This window comes from Micropterus dolomieu, linkage group LG20 (assembly GCF_021292245.1).
Source record: "Micropterus dolomieu isolate WLL.071019.BEF.003 ecotype Adirondacks linkage group LG20, ASM2129224v1, whole genome shotgun sequence".
Lineage (NCBI taxonomy): Eukaryota > Metazoa > Chordata > Actinopteri > Centrarchiformes > Centrarchidae > Micropterus > Micropterus dolomieu.
Window position 1 is genome coordinate 4,965,169 of NC_060169.1, and position 15,617 is coordinate 4,980,785.

The 15,617-nt window shown below is 41.5% G+C and overlaps 1 protein-coding gene across 1 annotated transcript in view; it reads left to right on the forward strand.

Annotated features, from left to right (window-relative positions):
* Nucleotides 1-11,881, forward strand: part of mpped2a (metallophosphoesterase domain containing 2a) — a 67,817-nt gene extending 55,936 nt beyond the window's left edge. The window contains exons 5-7 of the mRNA XM_046032643.1: nt 7,439-7,554; nt 8,485-8,598; nt 10,291-11,881. Coding sequence (XP_045888599.1) covers nt 7,439-7,554; nt 8,485-8,598; nt 10,291-10,409 — 349 coding nt within the window. The 3' untranslated portion in view covers nt 10,410-11,881. The remainder of the gene's footprint in view (nt 1-7,438; nt 7,555-8,484; nt 8,599-10,290) is intronic.
* Nucleotides 11,882-15,617: the final 3,736 nt, after the last annotated feature.

Here is a 15,617-nt window from a genome sequence, read left to right on the forward strand (position 1 = left end):
CTCACCGTCTTCACCTGCACTCAGACTGGTTCATAGTGAATTGCTGGAAGCTGCCGGTTCGTTGGGAGCAGCTGTGTTTGCTGCGAAGCGTCGGCTGGTTGATGCAGTGGTTGTTTTACATTAGCGGGCTGCAGGTCAAACTGCAGCTGGCTGTATCTCAGCTTGGAGACAAACCCTGGGGAGAGAGAGTGTGAGTGTTTGAGTGTGAGCTTGTGAACCATCCCGTCCCCGTGGTTGTAGCCTTTCCTAAGCGGGCTAAGTCTGGTGGCTAACCCTTAGCGCCTCTGCATTTGGCAGCTTGACTGCAGCGAGATTAATCCATTCCACACTCCATCAGTCACTGGGCACAGGTTATTAGTGCTGGGCCGCAGCAGAGCACACACAAACACGCACACAAACCATGGCCCCTTCACCCTTGTGACTTCGCCTTCTACCTCGTCCCCAAAGTTTGCAAAGGTGGCCTTGGTGTTGAGAGGCCATTTGTCAAAACCCAGCCAGAGTCTCCACTTGGCTCCTTTTAATAAGGCTACGTGGGCTCTGGGAATACACACACACAGACACACACACACACACACAGACACACACACACACACACACAGACACACACACAGACACACACACAGACACACACACAGACACACACACACACACACACACAGGGATATGCACTTCGCTTTGCACATACTCATACAGCTCTGAGTGTCAGGTGGTACGTCCCGCGGGGCTTATAAAAGTCCCATTAACATGGCCCTCCTCATTGGTCCTGACAGGTTGATCAATTAGACCCCTCCCCCCGCTGACCCCAGGGCCGCTCTGACTCAGAGGTCAGACACGATGGATCGCTGGCCCTGCGCGCACACACACTCTTAACTCTCCCTCTCTCTCTCTCTCCTGTTATCTCTGGGCTGGTCACGGTGCAGCTTGTTCCTCCCACCATGTGTTCAACGGAGGGCTGATATCCCAGGGTGCAGTTGTTCTCCGGCTTTTAGGTGGAGGATCATACTTTACTTGAGACATGTTTCGATCTTATCTCTGCTCACACACACATACAGTGCTCTGTTTCGCCCTGCAGGGAGGGAATTCCTCTAATGTGAGAATTTTTGCCAGATCTCTCTTTTCTTTTTAGTCGAGGGTCAGTCCAGCTTCTGCGTATCCCCCTTTTTCTGGGTCCCACTTTCATAGGACATTATTCCGTTGATAAAAACTTAATTTAGCGCTTACTATTTAGCACTTACTATTTAGCACTTATTTAGACATTGCTGAAATGGCTTGGTAGAGTGGATTTTCACTCCTTTCCCATCCTGATCCCACAAATTTTATTTATTCACATTAGAAATGGATATTTAAATATAAAACACTGACCTCTGATTCCCATCTTGCCCACTCCTGTTGACTTGTTTTCCCAGTGTCGTGATGAATAGTGACGTTTACTCCCATCCTATGGAACTACAGGATTCCCAAACAATGTCAGACTCTGAACACATTTGATGAGAAAACAACAGTTTTTCCTTGCATGAAGGGATTATAACCAACATTTTCTCCGTAGAGTTGGAGAGACTGCTAACCAACCATGATAAAGACCGAGACCATTATCTAATCTGAACCCAACATATCTTGTAGTTGCATTGCATTCTGGTCTACTTCCTGCTGCTCTGGTTGTAGAAATTCTTCCCTGTTCCTCGTCTGCGATGAATTTCTTACGTGCGAATGGTGGCTCAAAAATAAGCTTTTCTTTTGCTTCTGAGGGACCGACACCAAAACTCGAAGTGCTTGTGTTTTATATCGCTGATCGTTTTTCCGATCTTCTATCACATCTTCGATAATTATACTATTATTTGTTTGAGCTGGTGGTCACTGATCCATCTGTCCGACACTTCAGTGCAAGATATATTCACAACCACTGGCTAGATTTCCATGACATTTGGTACGGACACACGTGGTCTCCAGAGGATATTTCCTGATGCATTTGACCTTTTAACCTTTGCTGTAGTTCCACTTGACCAACACTTTAATCAGGCTGTCCACAAGAAATATTAAAATCTGATGGGAGGATTATCATGACCACATTTATTCTCCTCAGAGTGTGAACGTTAATAAGTATTAACTTAAATCCCCTAGCGCCCTCTCAGGGCAAACTTTACTCTAGTCCCATTACTGATAAGACTTTAGGACTGTTGATGTTGAATAATACCCAAATTAATCATTAGTATATCGTTCAGTCTGCCTTTAACATGGACATTGCAGCCTCTTTGGGAGGTGCAATCAGACCTCTTGTGGAACATTACAGGAATTTAAAGCTTGTTGCAACGTTTGACCTGAGATTGTTAAAAAGAGAAAAAGGCATTTGTAGGCCCTTAAATTTACAAAATTATTAAATTGACATTCAGTAAACTTTGCTCCTCTGTTTTAGATTATAGCATAAAAAGAGAATTATTGATGCAAACATGATCATTTTGCAAAACGATAACACGATATGATAATGACCATAAAGTCAGTAAACAATCGTAATGACTTATCGGCCATATAGGGCCACAGTTATGTTAATTGATTCAACGGCAGAACATTTTTTTGTGTAGTTATTGAATTGTTTGGTCTATAAAATGTATATCAGTTTTCAGGGTCTTCAAATGTCCAAAACCCAAAGATAATTACAATTATTTAAAAAAAAATCCTCACATTGGCAAAAGCAGTACTAAGAAGCAAGACTTAAAACTTACTTTTAACAATTAATTGTCATAATAGTTGTTATTTTTCTGTTGATTTATTAATGGAGTAGATGTTTCAGCTGTATTGTTTATTTAACTAACAATATATTTGGACATTCAATCAAACAACACAATTTTTATATCCGTACAATTCCTCTATCAGTCAATAAATGATATTTAATTATCACCCAGCCCTATCAGGCTCCAAAATAATTTTGCGGTCAGTGACACAAAAACAGACCTTTTGCTTTTAAACAGCTAATTCAGTGAGGTGTAAAAAAGAAAATGGTTAAAATGATCCATTAAGGTGAGGGAGGAGTCCGATTAAAAGTAATGAGAGGAATTAAGCGTTCTGTGTGTGTGTGTGTGTTATCAGGGGGGTATCATAGCCCGTCTAGGGACCCAGAGAGAGCAGTTCGGGGGAATCTGAGGGGTTAAGAGCGGTGTCACGCCCAGAGAGACGCTGCGCCGGCGTCCTAATGATGTCCACCGGCCTAATTGAATATTGACGTTCTGCACATGAGGGCTAAATGGCTTTTGTCTGCTTCACCTCCGCTGGCGGCCCAGGCTGCTGATTTTTAACCTGTTTCCACGGTTTGATTCCCAGAGGGGGAATGTCCCTGTTACCATGGTTACCGGCTTTTCGTCCTTTTGATGCAGTGTTTAGTTTTGTTTCGTGTGTCGTCGTTTGGAGCTGCAGATGTTATTTTAATACTTTCTTACAGTAAGTTTTCTTGTTGGCTGCATTGGGCGGGGGGGGGGGGGTTCAATGGCGTCTGGAGTCGCCACGAGCACATCTGGACTCCTGGAACTCAGTTCAATTCAATAATCCTTTATTAATCCCACAATGGGGAAAATCCCAATGTTGCAGCAGGGCATGGTCCAAAAAGTAAAAAAGACACTAAAGATAAACAAACAATGAATAAATGTAATAATTAGTATTATTATCAGTCCTGGTGTGTGTTTTGTCCATGTAGTCTACTGGGAGCAGGACTGATTGTAAAGTCTAAGGTGAAGTTTGTGTCTGCTCTTTCCACGTCTTCCCTTGTTGTTTGCTGCTGAACTCCTCCTCCTCCTCTCTCTTGTATGTTTCTTTCTTCGCTCTGATCGTTACCTCCTTCCTCCTTTTTCTTATTCTCTTACTTCGGCTTCTATTTCTGTGATGCTGTTCAACGTCCCACTGTGCCTGCCTCCAGACGCTTTTCCTTTGTTGCCACGGCGACGCGTTCCAGATGGCGAGTGTCGAGGCAAGACTTGGGCTCCGAATGTAGTCTGATCACAACGCGCGCACGCACACATTTGCCTACATATATACTCTGAGAACAGACTGAGACTCTGGCAGCGTACATTATGTGCACTACTCACATCCTACTCAGATGCTGGTGGATGTGCACTCTGCCCACTAAACACACACGCACATACGCTCAGCAGTACAGTATAATAAAACCTGTGTCACAGCCGCACAGGAAACAATCTCTCCTTTATGTGACCGAGATGTCATTAATCTTGGCGGAGGTTAACAAATGCACTTGCATGGAAGGTATATTTCATAGGCAGACAGCCGACAATGGGGCCATTGTGGCGTCGGGCTGCAGCACCGCGCTCTGCATTCAGTCAGGACCTTTTGGTTGGCTCAGGATCCACTGCTCATGTCAGGGGTTATGTTTCATGTCCCAGATGAATGTGTTTATGTGGGAGAAAACATGTGAAACACGGAGCAAAATCAACGTTCCAGCTGTTTATTTATTTCTGCTGCAAGAAACCACGATTTATTTTTCTGAATGGGGGGAAAATAAATGCATTCGGCCATTTTTCAAAGTTTGGCCTTGTTGCTATTAGTCAAAACTAGAGCCAGACAAATACCCTGCCAGTGCTTTCTGTGTGCAGCCGGCCGACCAGGGCAGCTCTGCTCTGATTCACTGCTTTCTAAGTTTCTCAATGCCACGGCCGCCGCCGCCGCAGCAGCAGCACTATTTCCATCTGAGAATGGGTGAGTCTTCCCAGTAATCCATTAGAGTTCCATTAGCTCCGATTTGTATGATTAGTTCTAATTAATCAGTTCAGTCTGTGGCCTTCACTCCCCTGCGCGCTCCTCACATTTCATTTTTAACCTCATTTCTCAGCTCTCCACCGAGCGAGAGAACGAGGCAAACGACTGAGCGAGCAAATCAAAGAGTGAGCTTCAGGTCTGCCTCCGCCACCGCCTTTCTGTCAGAGCGCACAAACACTCGATACTGTTCAAGCACCAGACCCAAACAGGCTGAGCCGGTGCTTAGACTGCGTTATAATGCTCTTTTCTCTCACCACCCTGAATTAATGGGATTTTTTTTTTTTTTTTTCAGCAGAGATACTTGCTTGGTTGTGTTTTTAAATAAACCAGGAGGGATTGAGATCTCATGTTTTACACATCTTGAGCCTGCTCTGCTTCTGGTTAGCCCCACTTGGCCCTACCGTTGAACAGCAAGTATTGATTAGCGCCGGAGCGTCCATCCCTCACTGTAACAAAGCCTATTGATGTTTGTGGAGCCCTGATTTCCCCTCGGTCAAATACCATACAACTAAATAATAAATACAGCTGAGACACAGCATTGTTAAGTAACTGTAACCTCGGATCAACAGAGCCAAAATCATCTTTTCATCAGTGACTCTCTGCTGCTCCGTGCTGCAAAACTCAAATTACAATTAAAAGATTTTTTTCTGGGCTTGTTGCAGTAGGTCAGCTTATATACTGAGGTGTTATGTGGTGATAATCTATCTTCCTTTGCTCTGTTGTCAGCCTTCTTCTGCCATTACCACTATTGTGATAAATGAAGGCTCAATTTATCAACCAACCTCTACTCAATTTCTTTTTCTCCGCTCGGTTTCCCCAACCCCCGCCCCTACATCTAATCTCTGCATGGTTCGCTTTTATTTCTTCATCTGTTCACCCCTCCATACTTTCCATCCATCCATCCATCCATCCATCCCTTATTCCCACTCAGCTAGATTGAGGCTTTCTTTGTGTCTGCTGGAGAAGGCTGAGATGCTGCCTGTCACCCCGGAGCTGCAGACTCCCATCGAGGCTGCCGGAGGTAGCCCGGCTGCTGTCAATCAATCTGCATCCTGTGTAGCAGAGGGGATGTGGGCTGACATATGATGTGGCTCCCTACTGTTTAGAAATGTTTCTTTTCTAATAGGCCTGCACAGTCAGTCTTAATAGTTTTGTCTTCTAAAATTAATTAAACTTGAATGCGACTTTTTTTAATTTAAAGTGCCTCCTCTTGGGCATCAAACAGTTTCACCCAGTCGCCGGTGTTTGTTTAAAATTTGCATTTTCACTACATACTGTGGGGTAACCTGAAAGTGTACAGTAATATACAGCAGTTGCATGTCCTTTTGGGGGGTAGTTTCATTTTTATGCATCCTATTGTGGCGTCGTCATTATATCAGCTTTCATGTATATTAAGCTCAAACAAGACAAAAAAAACTAGTTTTGGTCAATTTCAAAGGTTTTCACTGCAATATACAGCAAAATATTATCACTTTAGCATGTAGCCCTGTTTGCTGCACAGTTTATTGTAAATAGTATTTGTATATCGTGATTGTTTTTGACTGTGATCTATTTGAGTTTTTTAATAAGCGCTTCCACTACACCAGGCCGTTTTTGAGACGTGGTTTGCAACATTATTGTTTTAGGCTTTGTCATTTCCAGCAGCTGTTTTAAGTGGGGGGGATAAAGCTCTGATAAATGAAGGCAAATGTTGTTCTGTGTCTGCTGGATGCGTAAATGGGCAACTGTTTGTTAACAAGGATGCCATAAAACTTTATATACTTGTTTACAGCTGGTTGCACCGCCCCAACTGGCCAAAATAATCAGTTACAGGTGCCCAGTGTTTTTGTATCCAAACAAAAGTTATGTTTACTTTTAACTTTGAGGTCTAACAAATGTGTTGAATCCTTCACCATGACACATTTGCAAAACTGAGTTTTTAAGTGTTTTAAATCCAGCATTGTTTACATCCATGTTTACTAGCGTGCGGTCTTCTTCTTTCCTGCCTTTGTTGGTACATTATAGCATATTTTGGCGTGTGACTGCCACCGGCAGATCAATGGGAATACTGTGACGCCATTGGCAGAAAAATCCATTTCAACCTTTAATGCATTTTTAAAACACTGTGCCATGTGATCACACCCTCATTTCTTCACATTGGTCAGTTGGAAATTCAACTTTTGCTGAAGCTGTTACAGGCTTCTGTGTTTAGCTGTGCTGTTCTGCTAAAACTGATCTAAAAAACGGAAACACAGTCAACTGGTTGAGACAAACTCGACTAAACCATGACTAACCAAAGTCATGGATGACACAGATGCTAACCTTGTTCCTGTCTTTGTGATGTTTGACAGGTGCACAGCCTGTCAAACATCACTATTAATGTAAAAATGTGAGCTATTTTAATGGATTTTTCCGTCTCCCTTGACGTCAGGGACAAAAACACTCCTGGCAGAGAAAAATCCTGTTTTGATAATATTGCTTATAAAAACAGGTTCTGGATTCAGCTGTAAAAACTTGTTTAGAAGGTCTATTTAATACATAAGGACACAGGAACAATCTATGTATCAGCATTAAAACAAAACTTTCTTGCCACTGCAGCTTTTAAGGCACAACGTGTTGAAGAAAATAATGTATTTTTCGTCCTGATATAAATTTTGGTCTCCTGAGCAATGTTAATGTGATCTCTCTCCCTCTGTCTCTGCAGGACTCCGTGGTTTAACGGCTGGGGGTTCAACCTGCCTCGGGGTCAGTCTCTGCTGGATAAGTGGAACCTCGTCCCTGAAGGCATTGACATCCTGATGACCCACGGACCTCCGCTCGGTGAGTCCAATTAACCAATCACAGCCGCCTTATCACCATATCTAATGAGGTTGTGACTCATTATTCAAAATCTGCATGAAGTCAGCGGAGGCGTCGCTGCAGGCTGTGTGTGTAGATGTATGTGAACACAATAGTCAGAAATGTTTCCATCTAAATCCAACTGTATCTAGAGTGAACACCCCGAACACGCTCTATGATTCAATATTTGTGTTTGACTTTATGAAAAAGAAAATGCATAGTTTGGTTTTCTGATTCAGTTTTTATTCTAGTTGTGTTGGTCCCGGTTGTATTTTCCCAGCTTGTTGTTTTTTTATTTATTTTTTTTTCCCCCATCTGGCTTTATTGAGTGATTTCCTTCCCTATCGCCTACGGAGGGTTGCTGCTGTTGCTGCTGCGACAGCCACTGTGACCGTTTGATTGCATGGAAACTCGATTTTGCACCAGTGTGACAGACGCTGCAAACGAGAGCATGAGAGAGGAGAGAGCAGGGCTGGTGGGGGAAGGGGGCGGTTGAAGATGTAGAGTGTCTCTTCAAAAATGGAAGAAAAGAAGTGAACTAGAAAAGGCTGTGAATTTGTTTCTTTTCATTCTGAAGATAAACTTTCACTGAACTTTGCTCAGTACTGTCAACTCGTGGCAGAACGCAGTAGGATCTCAGGAGTTTATATGAGCCAGCAGAGATGCAGCAAAATAAAATGATTGCACAAAAGTAGTTTCATGCAGGGGCGTCCAATATGGCAAAGCATTTCTTGCATCAGGATGTCAACAGAACATCCAACTCAAACGAAAAATGCAGACTTCTTAATTGTACCAACAAGAATCACAAACTACCTCGACATCTTTGACAAATGACTGCATGTGGCAGCCTGAATCTGCTAACTGTCTGGGGAACTGCAAATTTTAAAACGACTGATGTGTGTGTTTGCGTAGGTTTCCGAGACTGGGTTCCTAAGGAGCTTCAGCGGGTCGGTTGTGTGGAGCTGCTCAACACGGTCCAGAAGAGGGTGCGACCCAAACTTCATGCCTTCGGAGGCATACACGAAGGTACTGAGAATAAAATCCAGGGTCAGAGGTCAGGTGGGTCTGGCTCAAGTGGGAACCTCTAGGTCTGTAAAATGAAGCCATTGCTGAAGTGCCTTGAACCTGCTTTCTTTCCGAACACCAGCAGGGGGCGACTCCACTGGTTGCAAAAAGATGTCAGATTGTGTTGAAGTCTATATGAAAATGACCGTACTTCTCAATTGATTTATTACCTCAGTAAACACTTTCCTAAAGAGTTTAAAGTCTCAGTTTCAAGTCTTCTTCTATACAGCATGATGTTCATTTTGTAAATTATGGTCCCATTTAGAGTAAAATGGCAATACGGCAGGGTATGCTTTAAGGCGTGTCAACCTTGTGATCGTCACAAGGTTGACATTGCAGTGGATAAGACGCATGCCTTTGGTTTGATTGACCCGGGTTCAACTCCCCACTGTGACACGTCCACCAGTGTGTCCCTGAGCAAGACACTTAACCCCTAATTTCTCCAGAGGTATGCGACCTCTGACATGCATACAATAGCAATTGTAAGTCGCTTTGGATACAAGCCTCAGCTAAATGAATAAATGGAATGTAATTCATGTGCTCAATAAACATATTTCTTTCACCTTATTATAGTAATCTTAATGCATTCAAATGACTTAGTTCCTAAACATTAAAATAAGTATTGTGTATATAACTTCATCTATAAAGAGCTGGAACTCAAGCTATTCATAGCAATTATTGCAGAAAAGGATGCACTGAAATGAACATTCTTGGCTGAAGCCGAAACCAAACATAATGAAAAAATTTGCAGAACACCGAACAAGTACATCCACATTGTTACCTTTTTTTTTACCATTGCATAAATTAAATAGTCAAAATGTGCTTTTTACTCAGTGTACCCATAGAGGGACTATGGTGGGTGTGTCTGGGGCCCTAGAGGGTCCGGTAAAGTAAATTACATGTGTCCATTTAATTTTAATGGACACATGTAATATGTTTTATACTTTTTGTGAATATAATCCAATTAATCTTATTTCCATACTGTATAGACGCCTTATTTTGAAAACCGGACTTAGTCACGTGTATCCTCCTTGCGTTAAATTCATCAAGTCTGACCCAATATGATAAATGTTGTATGTGGTTCTCGTATGGTGTAACATAAAGACTTCCCAGCCTCTCTTCAGGTAGGACTCTCATACTGCAACACTTTATAAAGAGAGAAGCTGACAGGATAAAGTCGCTAACCTGCCTGTCAGCTCGCTCTGGTCCGTTTCAGTTACCATAAGGACTTAAATACGTGTGCACTCCAAATGTAGGTGCGGCTAGCTTATTTGCCTTCTCAGAAACGAGTGACAGAAATACTCAAAGCTGTTAAGATCGTTTGTTGCCTTTTCTAAGAAGTCAGAGTGGATGTGTTAGGAGACAGTTCAGCAGAAAAGCGTCTGCAAACAGCAATTTTTGGGTCTTTCTCAGACACTTTAAAATGCTTCCACACTGCCGACATGTCAACGTTTGGTAAAATTTAATCGGTCTTTTGACTTATTAGACCAAACACAGAAAGTGCTATTTTTGCTATTGCATTCGGTGCAACCCTAATTGCAGAGACAGAGGTAAGATGGCAAAAGCTTCCTCCCAGATTGCTTAGTTTCTGACAGTGATGGTTGGGTGATTGAATGTTTCCTCTTGCTGATGCCTGTCCCTCCCTCCCCCCAGGCTATGGGATCATGACGGACGGCTACACAACGTTCATCAACGCGTCGACCTGCACCGTCAGCTTCCAGCCCACCAACCCCCCAATTGTGTTCGACCTGCCAAACCCCTCCAGCTCCTGAGACCAGAGGACAAGGGGGGTCACGGGCAGGATAAACTACTTTTTTTTTCTATAAATATGTCAAGTAAAAAAAAAAAAAAAATCTAAGTGTTTCTTTGCAAACTTTTGGTCTTCTCCAAGCTGTTGTTGCTATTGAGAAGGTTTGGAGATGTGGGGAGGGAAGGGGACTTTGTCTGGGAGGGTTAAAGGAGAATACCGGTGTTTTATGTTTTTTCTTATTGTGCCACCAATGCTGATATCCCCCTCAGATTTTGGTTTTTCTACACACATTCAGCAAAGTTGCAGATATCTGGGTGGGTTCAGTCTTTTTTTTTTCAGTCTTGTGAGATGATCCATGAAGAAACTTTGTCTTTTATCCTTATGTCACCATGAAGAGTTGAGCATTTTTATACACATATTTACAATCTTGTCCTCTCCGGCCTTCCGTACCTTAGTACCATCCCATCTTGTTAATTTGAGTGATGCCGGTATTCTCCTTTTCCAGAGGGATTTTGTGGTTATACAATCTTGCTCTTGATAAATATTGGTCAGATCTGTAAGATAAATGATGCTTTGTGAATTTGTACAATTTCTTTGTTTGGTTTGCATTGGCCGGACAATGGATGCCATTGTTGTATCATCTGATATTTTGTGTTTAGGTATTTCTTTTTGTTGGTTTTCTTGTCAGTTCCTCTTTTCTTATTGGCTGACAGGGATGCTGCCTTAAACTAGCTTTAATGTTCTCAGCTAGAGCCCCACTCTCTGCAAGCTCAGAGAAAAGTCCTTATTTATTACCCATCATCCCCGCAAAACAACACCTGACTAACGCAGGGACAGAAAGCTATGAAATTACAGCCCGAAAAACTTTGTAACATCCCCTTATGGGTTTCTGATCTAATTTGGAAAATGTATGTATAAAATATATATATATATATATATTATATATTCATGTTGTAAAACATCTGTACTAAAAGTTGTGTTTGACGAAAAAAAGAAAATTTGGTGCTTTTTTTTTTTTTTTATGCACCTGTATGATTGACATGTTTCTTTAATGCTCCCATCAGACACTCTTCATAGGTTTCTTTAATATTTTTTTGTGTCGAGTCTCCCAGTAGGGTAGACATTCATTTTGGATGAGAGAGGAAATTTTGTCTGTCACAATCTAACAGGTGCTGATTGTTCCTAACACACCTGCCTAAACATGGTTAATTTGTCCTTTTAAAGTGGAAATCTGATAGTATTTGTGTTTTATCGCTTTTTCTTTTTCTAATTTTGCACTGTGTGTAAATGCAATCTTGCTAGCACAAAAAAAATGTTGCCAATAGTTGTCTCAACTTTGCCGCTGTAAATGCTCTTTCAGTGCTCTGTTCCTCTCTCGCTCTTTCTTGGATTGTATCCCTCTTCATGGAAATGTTAGTTCTCTTTTTCAGTTCATTGTGATATATTTAGCTGCCTTTATATGCAAATAAAATTGCAAGATTTTTACTTATCGAACTCTGTCTTGGTTTTTTAATCTTTAACATGTGACCAGTCAAGTCCGAGGATTAGTCCTGAATGTTTCAATCCGCCTTCATTACGCTTGTTTGGAAGTTTAGTCTGACAACATCTAACAGATTAATACATTATTAATTTGACTTCAGGCAACCACTGCTATTTTGTATTTGTATAAGCATGTAATGTAAATATTAATATTTGGACCAAGCAGTGGTCACGGCTGCAAACTGGCTTGGCCTACTTATGATGGTCATTTACTTATCTGCAAAGTATATAAACGTATACATATCTGTGCAGCCCAGTATCACAGCAGGTGTTTTGGCTCTGCAGGCAGAACGCCTGATGGCCTTGATTGTGGTGAGGCCAGAGGAACAGCATGCTTATATAAGTCTTGACCCACAGATGAAGGCAGTGCAGCATCACTTTTTCTTCCCGCTGTGACTGTAGATAAAAGAACATTAGAGCTGAAATGTAAAACTTTTTGCATATTGTTGACATTTCCATCTGTGAGGACTATTTGAAAATGACGGATGTTAGAACTACAGTTAAAATGGAGGATTAGTTGTGGAAACCTGCTGCTTATTTGTATAAACTAATGCAAAACTATAGATGCATCTGCTGGTGGCGTGATGTCCAGAGCTGGGTGTTTTAATGCTGTTAATTTCAACGTAGAAAAATATTTAAACTCTTTTTACTTCATTGGTACACGTGGCAGCTGACAAGCTGATCAACATTTCTCGATAGCAGAGATGAAGGACATTTTAAAAAACAGCAGGAAATGTGCTGATCAATTTTTAATTTAAAACATTAAAGGTACTAGACTTAAAGAACCTTTTACCAGATCACAAGCGAAGCTCTTTGAGACCAGATAAGCAGTTGACTTAACATGCTTCACTGAGCAGGAGAGAATTAAAATATGGCTTGTGTTTCTCCCATACTTCACAATGTTTCGGCTCCAGATCTGCATCATTTCTAATTGGTTTCATCAGGTTTCGTTCCTTTTCACCACTCGCCAAGCACAGATCCCCTTGTAGGCCAAAAATAAAATGGGCTTGAGTTGTAGGGCGCCTTTGCCAGCCGTTCCCACCAACCCCCTTCTCTCATCACCACAACATCAAAGCAACCCAACCAATTAACTATTCCCCGAAACGAGAGCAGCAAAGCATCGCCCCACACCCACCAGATCCCCCTGCACATTACCATAATCCAGTCTAATCATATTAACATAGGCCACAGATGAGCAGGAGGAGACACGGCTGCTCTGGCTCTGCCGCATTCGTTCAACCTCTTAGTGTGGGTGTGAATCCATACGGGCACTTTTATACTGCACATGCTGTGTCTCTGCAGTGTTCAGTCCTTTAGCAGAGGCCCTAATACACTGTATTAACACAGTATATTCCCTAACATGCTAAATGTTATATGTTAAACATCTTCCTGTTAACATGCTGACTGTACACATGTTAACGTGTTAGAAATCTCACATTAACATTAGCAATATTAGTTAAAATCAGCATTACAGTAATGTGATTCATTTGTCAGTAACGAGTAGTTTTAGGATTACAATTTTAAATACAGTAGCAGTTGCTAAACCAAGTAAGACTTTGTTAATTTGACAATTGTTGGGTCGGTTTATTCGCTATCTCCTGTGAGTTGCATGCAGGGTTGAGATCAGTTTGGTCACTGGTTCAGTGGACGGACTACTATTTTGGTAAGTTACATGTTAGTAAGTGTTATGTGGATGGGTCACAGACCCGGGTTCAATTCCTCACTGTGACCCATCCACCGTTGTGTCCCTGAGCAAGACACTTAACCCCTAGTTGCTCCAGTTGCTCTGACATGTATAGAGATTGTAAGTCGCTTTGGATAAAAGCGTCAGCTAAATGAATAAATGTAAATGTAATGTACCGTATACATGTGTTCTTAGCTTGCGGACGTTAGCCAGCGGTAACCCTACATTCAGGAATCCCTTGGTTTTCTTTTTCTTTCTTTCGGTGAGTAGGGCTAAACTTAAAATAGCTGGTGATGGTCATTAAATCCCTTCAAACAGTAGGCTGGCTGCTGTTAAACCACAATGTCTCCTTCTCTATTTCTACATGTGTTAAAACACAGAAAAAGTTGTTCCATGTCATGTCCATATTCAAGCCTTGGAAGAGCTCCAACAGTCTGCTAACATGCAGAAAATGAACCAAGTGCATCTTTAAAGTGGATTTTTCCTCTGACAGAGACAATTAAGTTGGTTTTATTAGCATTGCTGTGTCTGTCAGAGAACTCTGTTATGTCTCCTGGATTATCAGTGCCTCTCTCTCTCTCTCTCTCTCCTGCCCTCCCTGTTAGTGATGGTCTCTCCACCAGTCACCCTTTCATGTCTCAGTGTCAGGTCGTTTATAGCTCTGCCACATTGCTGGCTGTATTAATTATCCTTGCACAGGCAGCTGCTGGTGGTATTGGGTGTTTGTCAGGTTAGCCTTCGTCTGCTGCTGATGGATACGGGGCAAGACACGGTTAAGGCTGACAGAGTCGGCACACCATATCAACCTGTGTGTGTGTGTGTGTGTGGCTTACTCTGGTGCCAGCACTCTGCATGGAGTGTTTATATGGACTTAATTGCCTGCCAGTGGTATTATTGTAATCTGGAGCTCATTTGGCACAAGTGGAGTTGCTATGAAATAATTCTCTAAATCAGAGTCATGCTTTCCATGCACTCATCTTTCCCATGTGGTCTTGCTTAACGTCTTTTTACACTAAATATTTTATTATTACAGTTTACATTATTTGGGGTTTATTTGAGGAAGACATTTGGAAATTGGGATTAAAAAGCTCCTAAGGGCTTTTATAAAATCAAAATGGACACTCTGGCATTCAGTATTTTCTGATATAAATGTGAATAGATTGTAAATATATGCCATGTACTGTACATCCATAGACAGGCACTGGTTCAATTTTAATTTTGTCAGGTCCAAATGTAAAACTCGATTAAATTAAATTGAAAGTCCATTGGCTAATGATGGAGCTTTCCTAATTATTTTTCAAGTTAATTATTTCCTCTGCAGAGTGGATTGATGCTGTCATTTTAAAGGAATCTCTCAGAGCTGATTGAACTGGAAGAGAATTGACCTTCCAACCTGGGTAACAATACATGATTATCGCAAGTGGATCAGCTGAATGACGGGAGATGATTAGCACTCTGCTGTTTCTTCACAACCTCACCAAGACAAAAGCTACATTTGTCTAATGGTATATAATTTACCTCCTTCCTGATTTTCACTCTCCTGTCTCGCTCTTTTCTTGCTGCCGTTTTGTAAAGCGACTCATTAATTAGTTGTGTGGAGTTTAGAAAATTACCATAATTACAGTTATTGGGCACCATTGTTCCTTTATTTACTAATCAAGAAAAAAATGTTGCTCAACAGACATTCAAAATCCTCGACAATCGAATACGTCAGTGTAGTTTTTCCTCTGATGGTTAAATCTCCACATCAACAAATTATAAAATACTGGGCACGATCAATATGTTAAGAAGTTCTGACATTGCTGGAGCAGATAACTAGATTTAATATACAGGTTTTTAAATCCGTTATTGTTCCAAATTCTACAAAAGTTGTTTAATAAAATGTTGTTTTACATATTAATTTAGTACTTAAACAATTATTAAAGTAATGCAAAAGTAGTAGTTTTTAGTATGTACAACCACATAACCTCAACTCAAAGGTGAACTTCTCAGCTTTCTCTGAGCTGG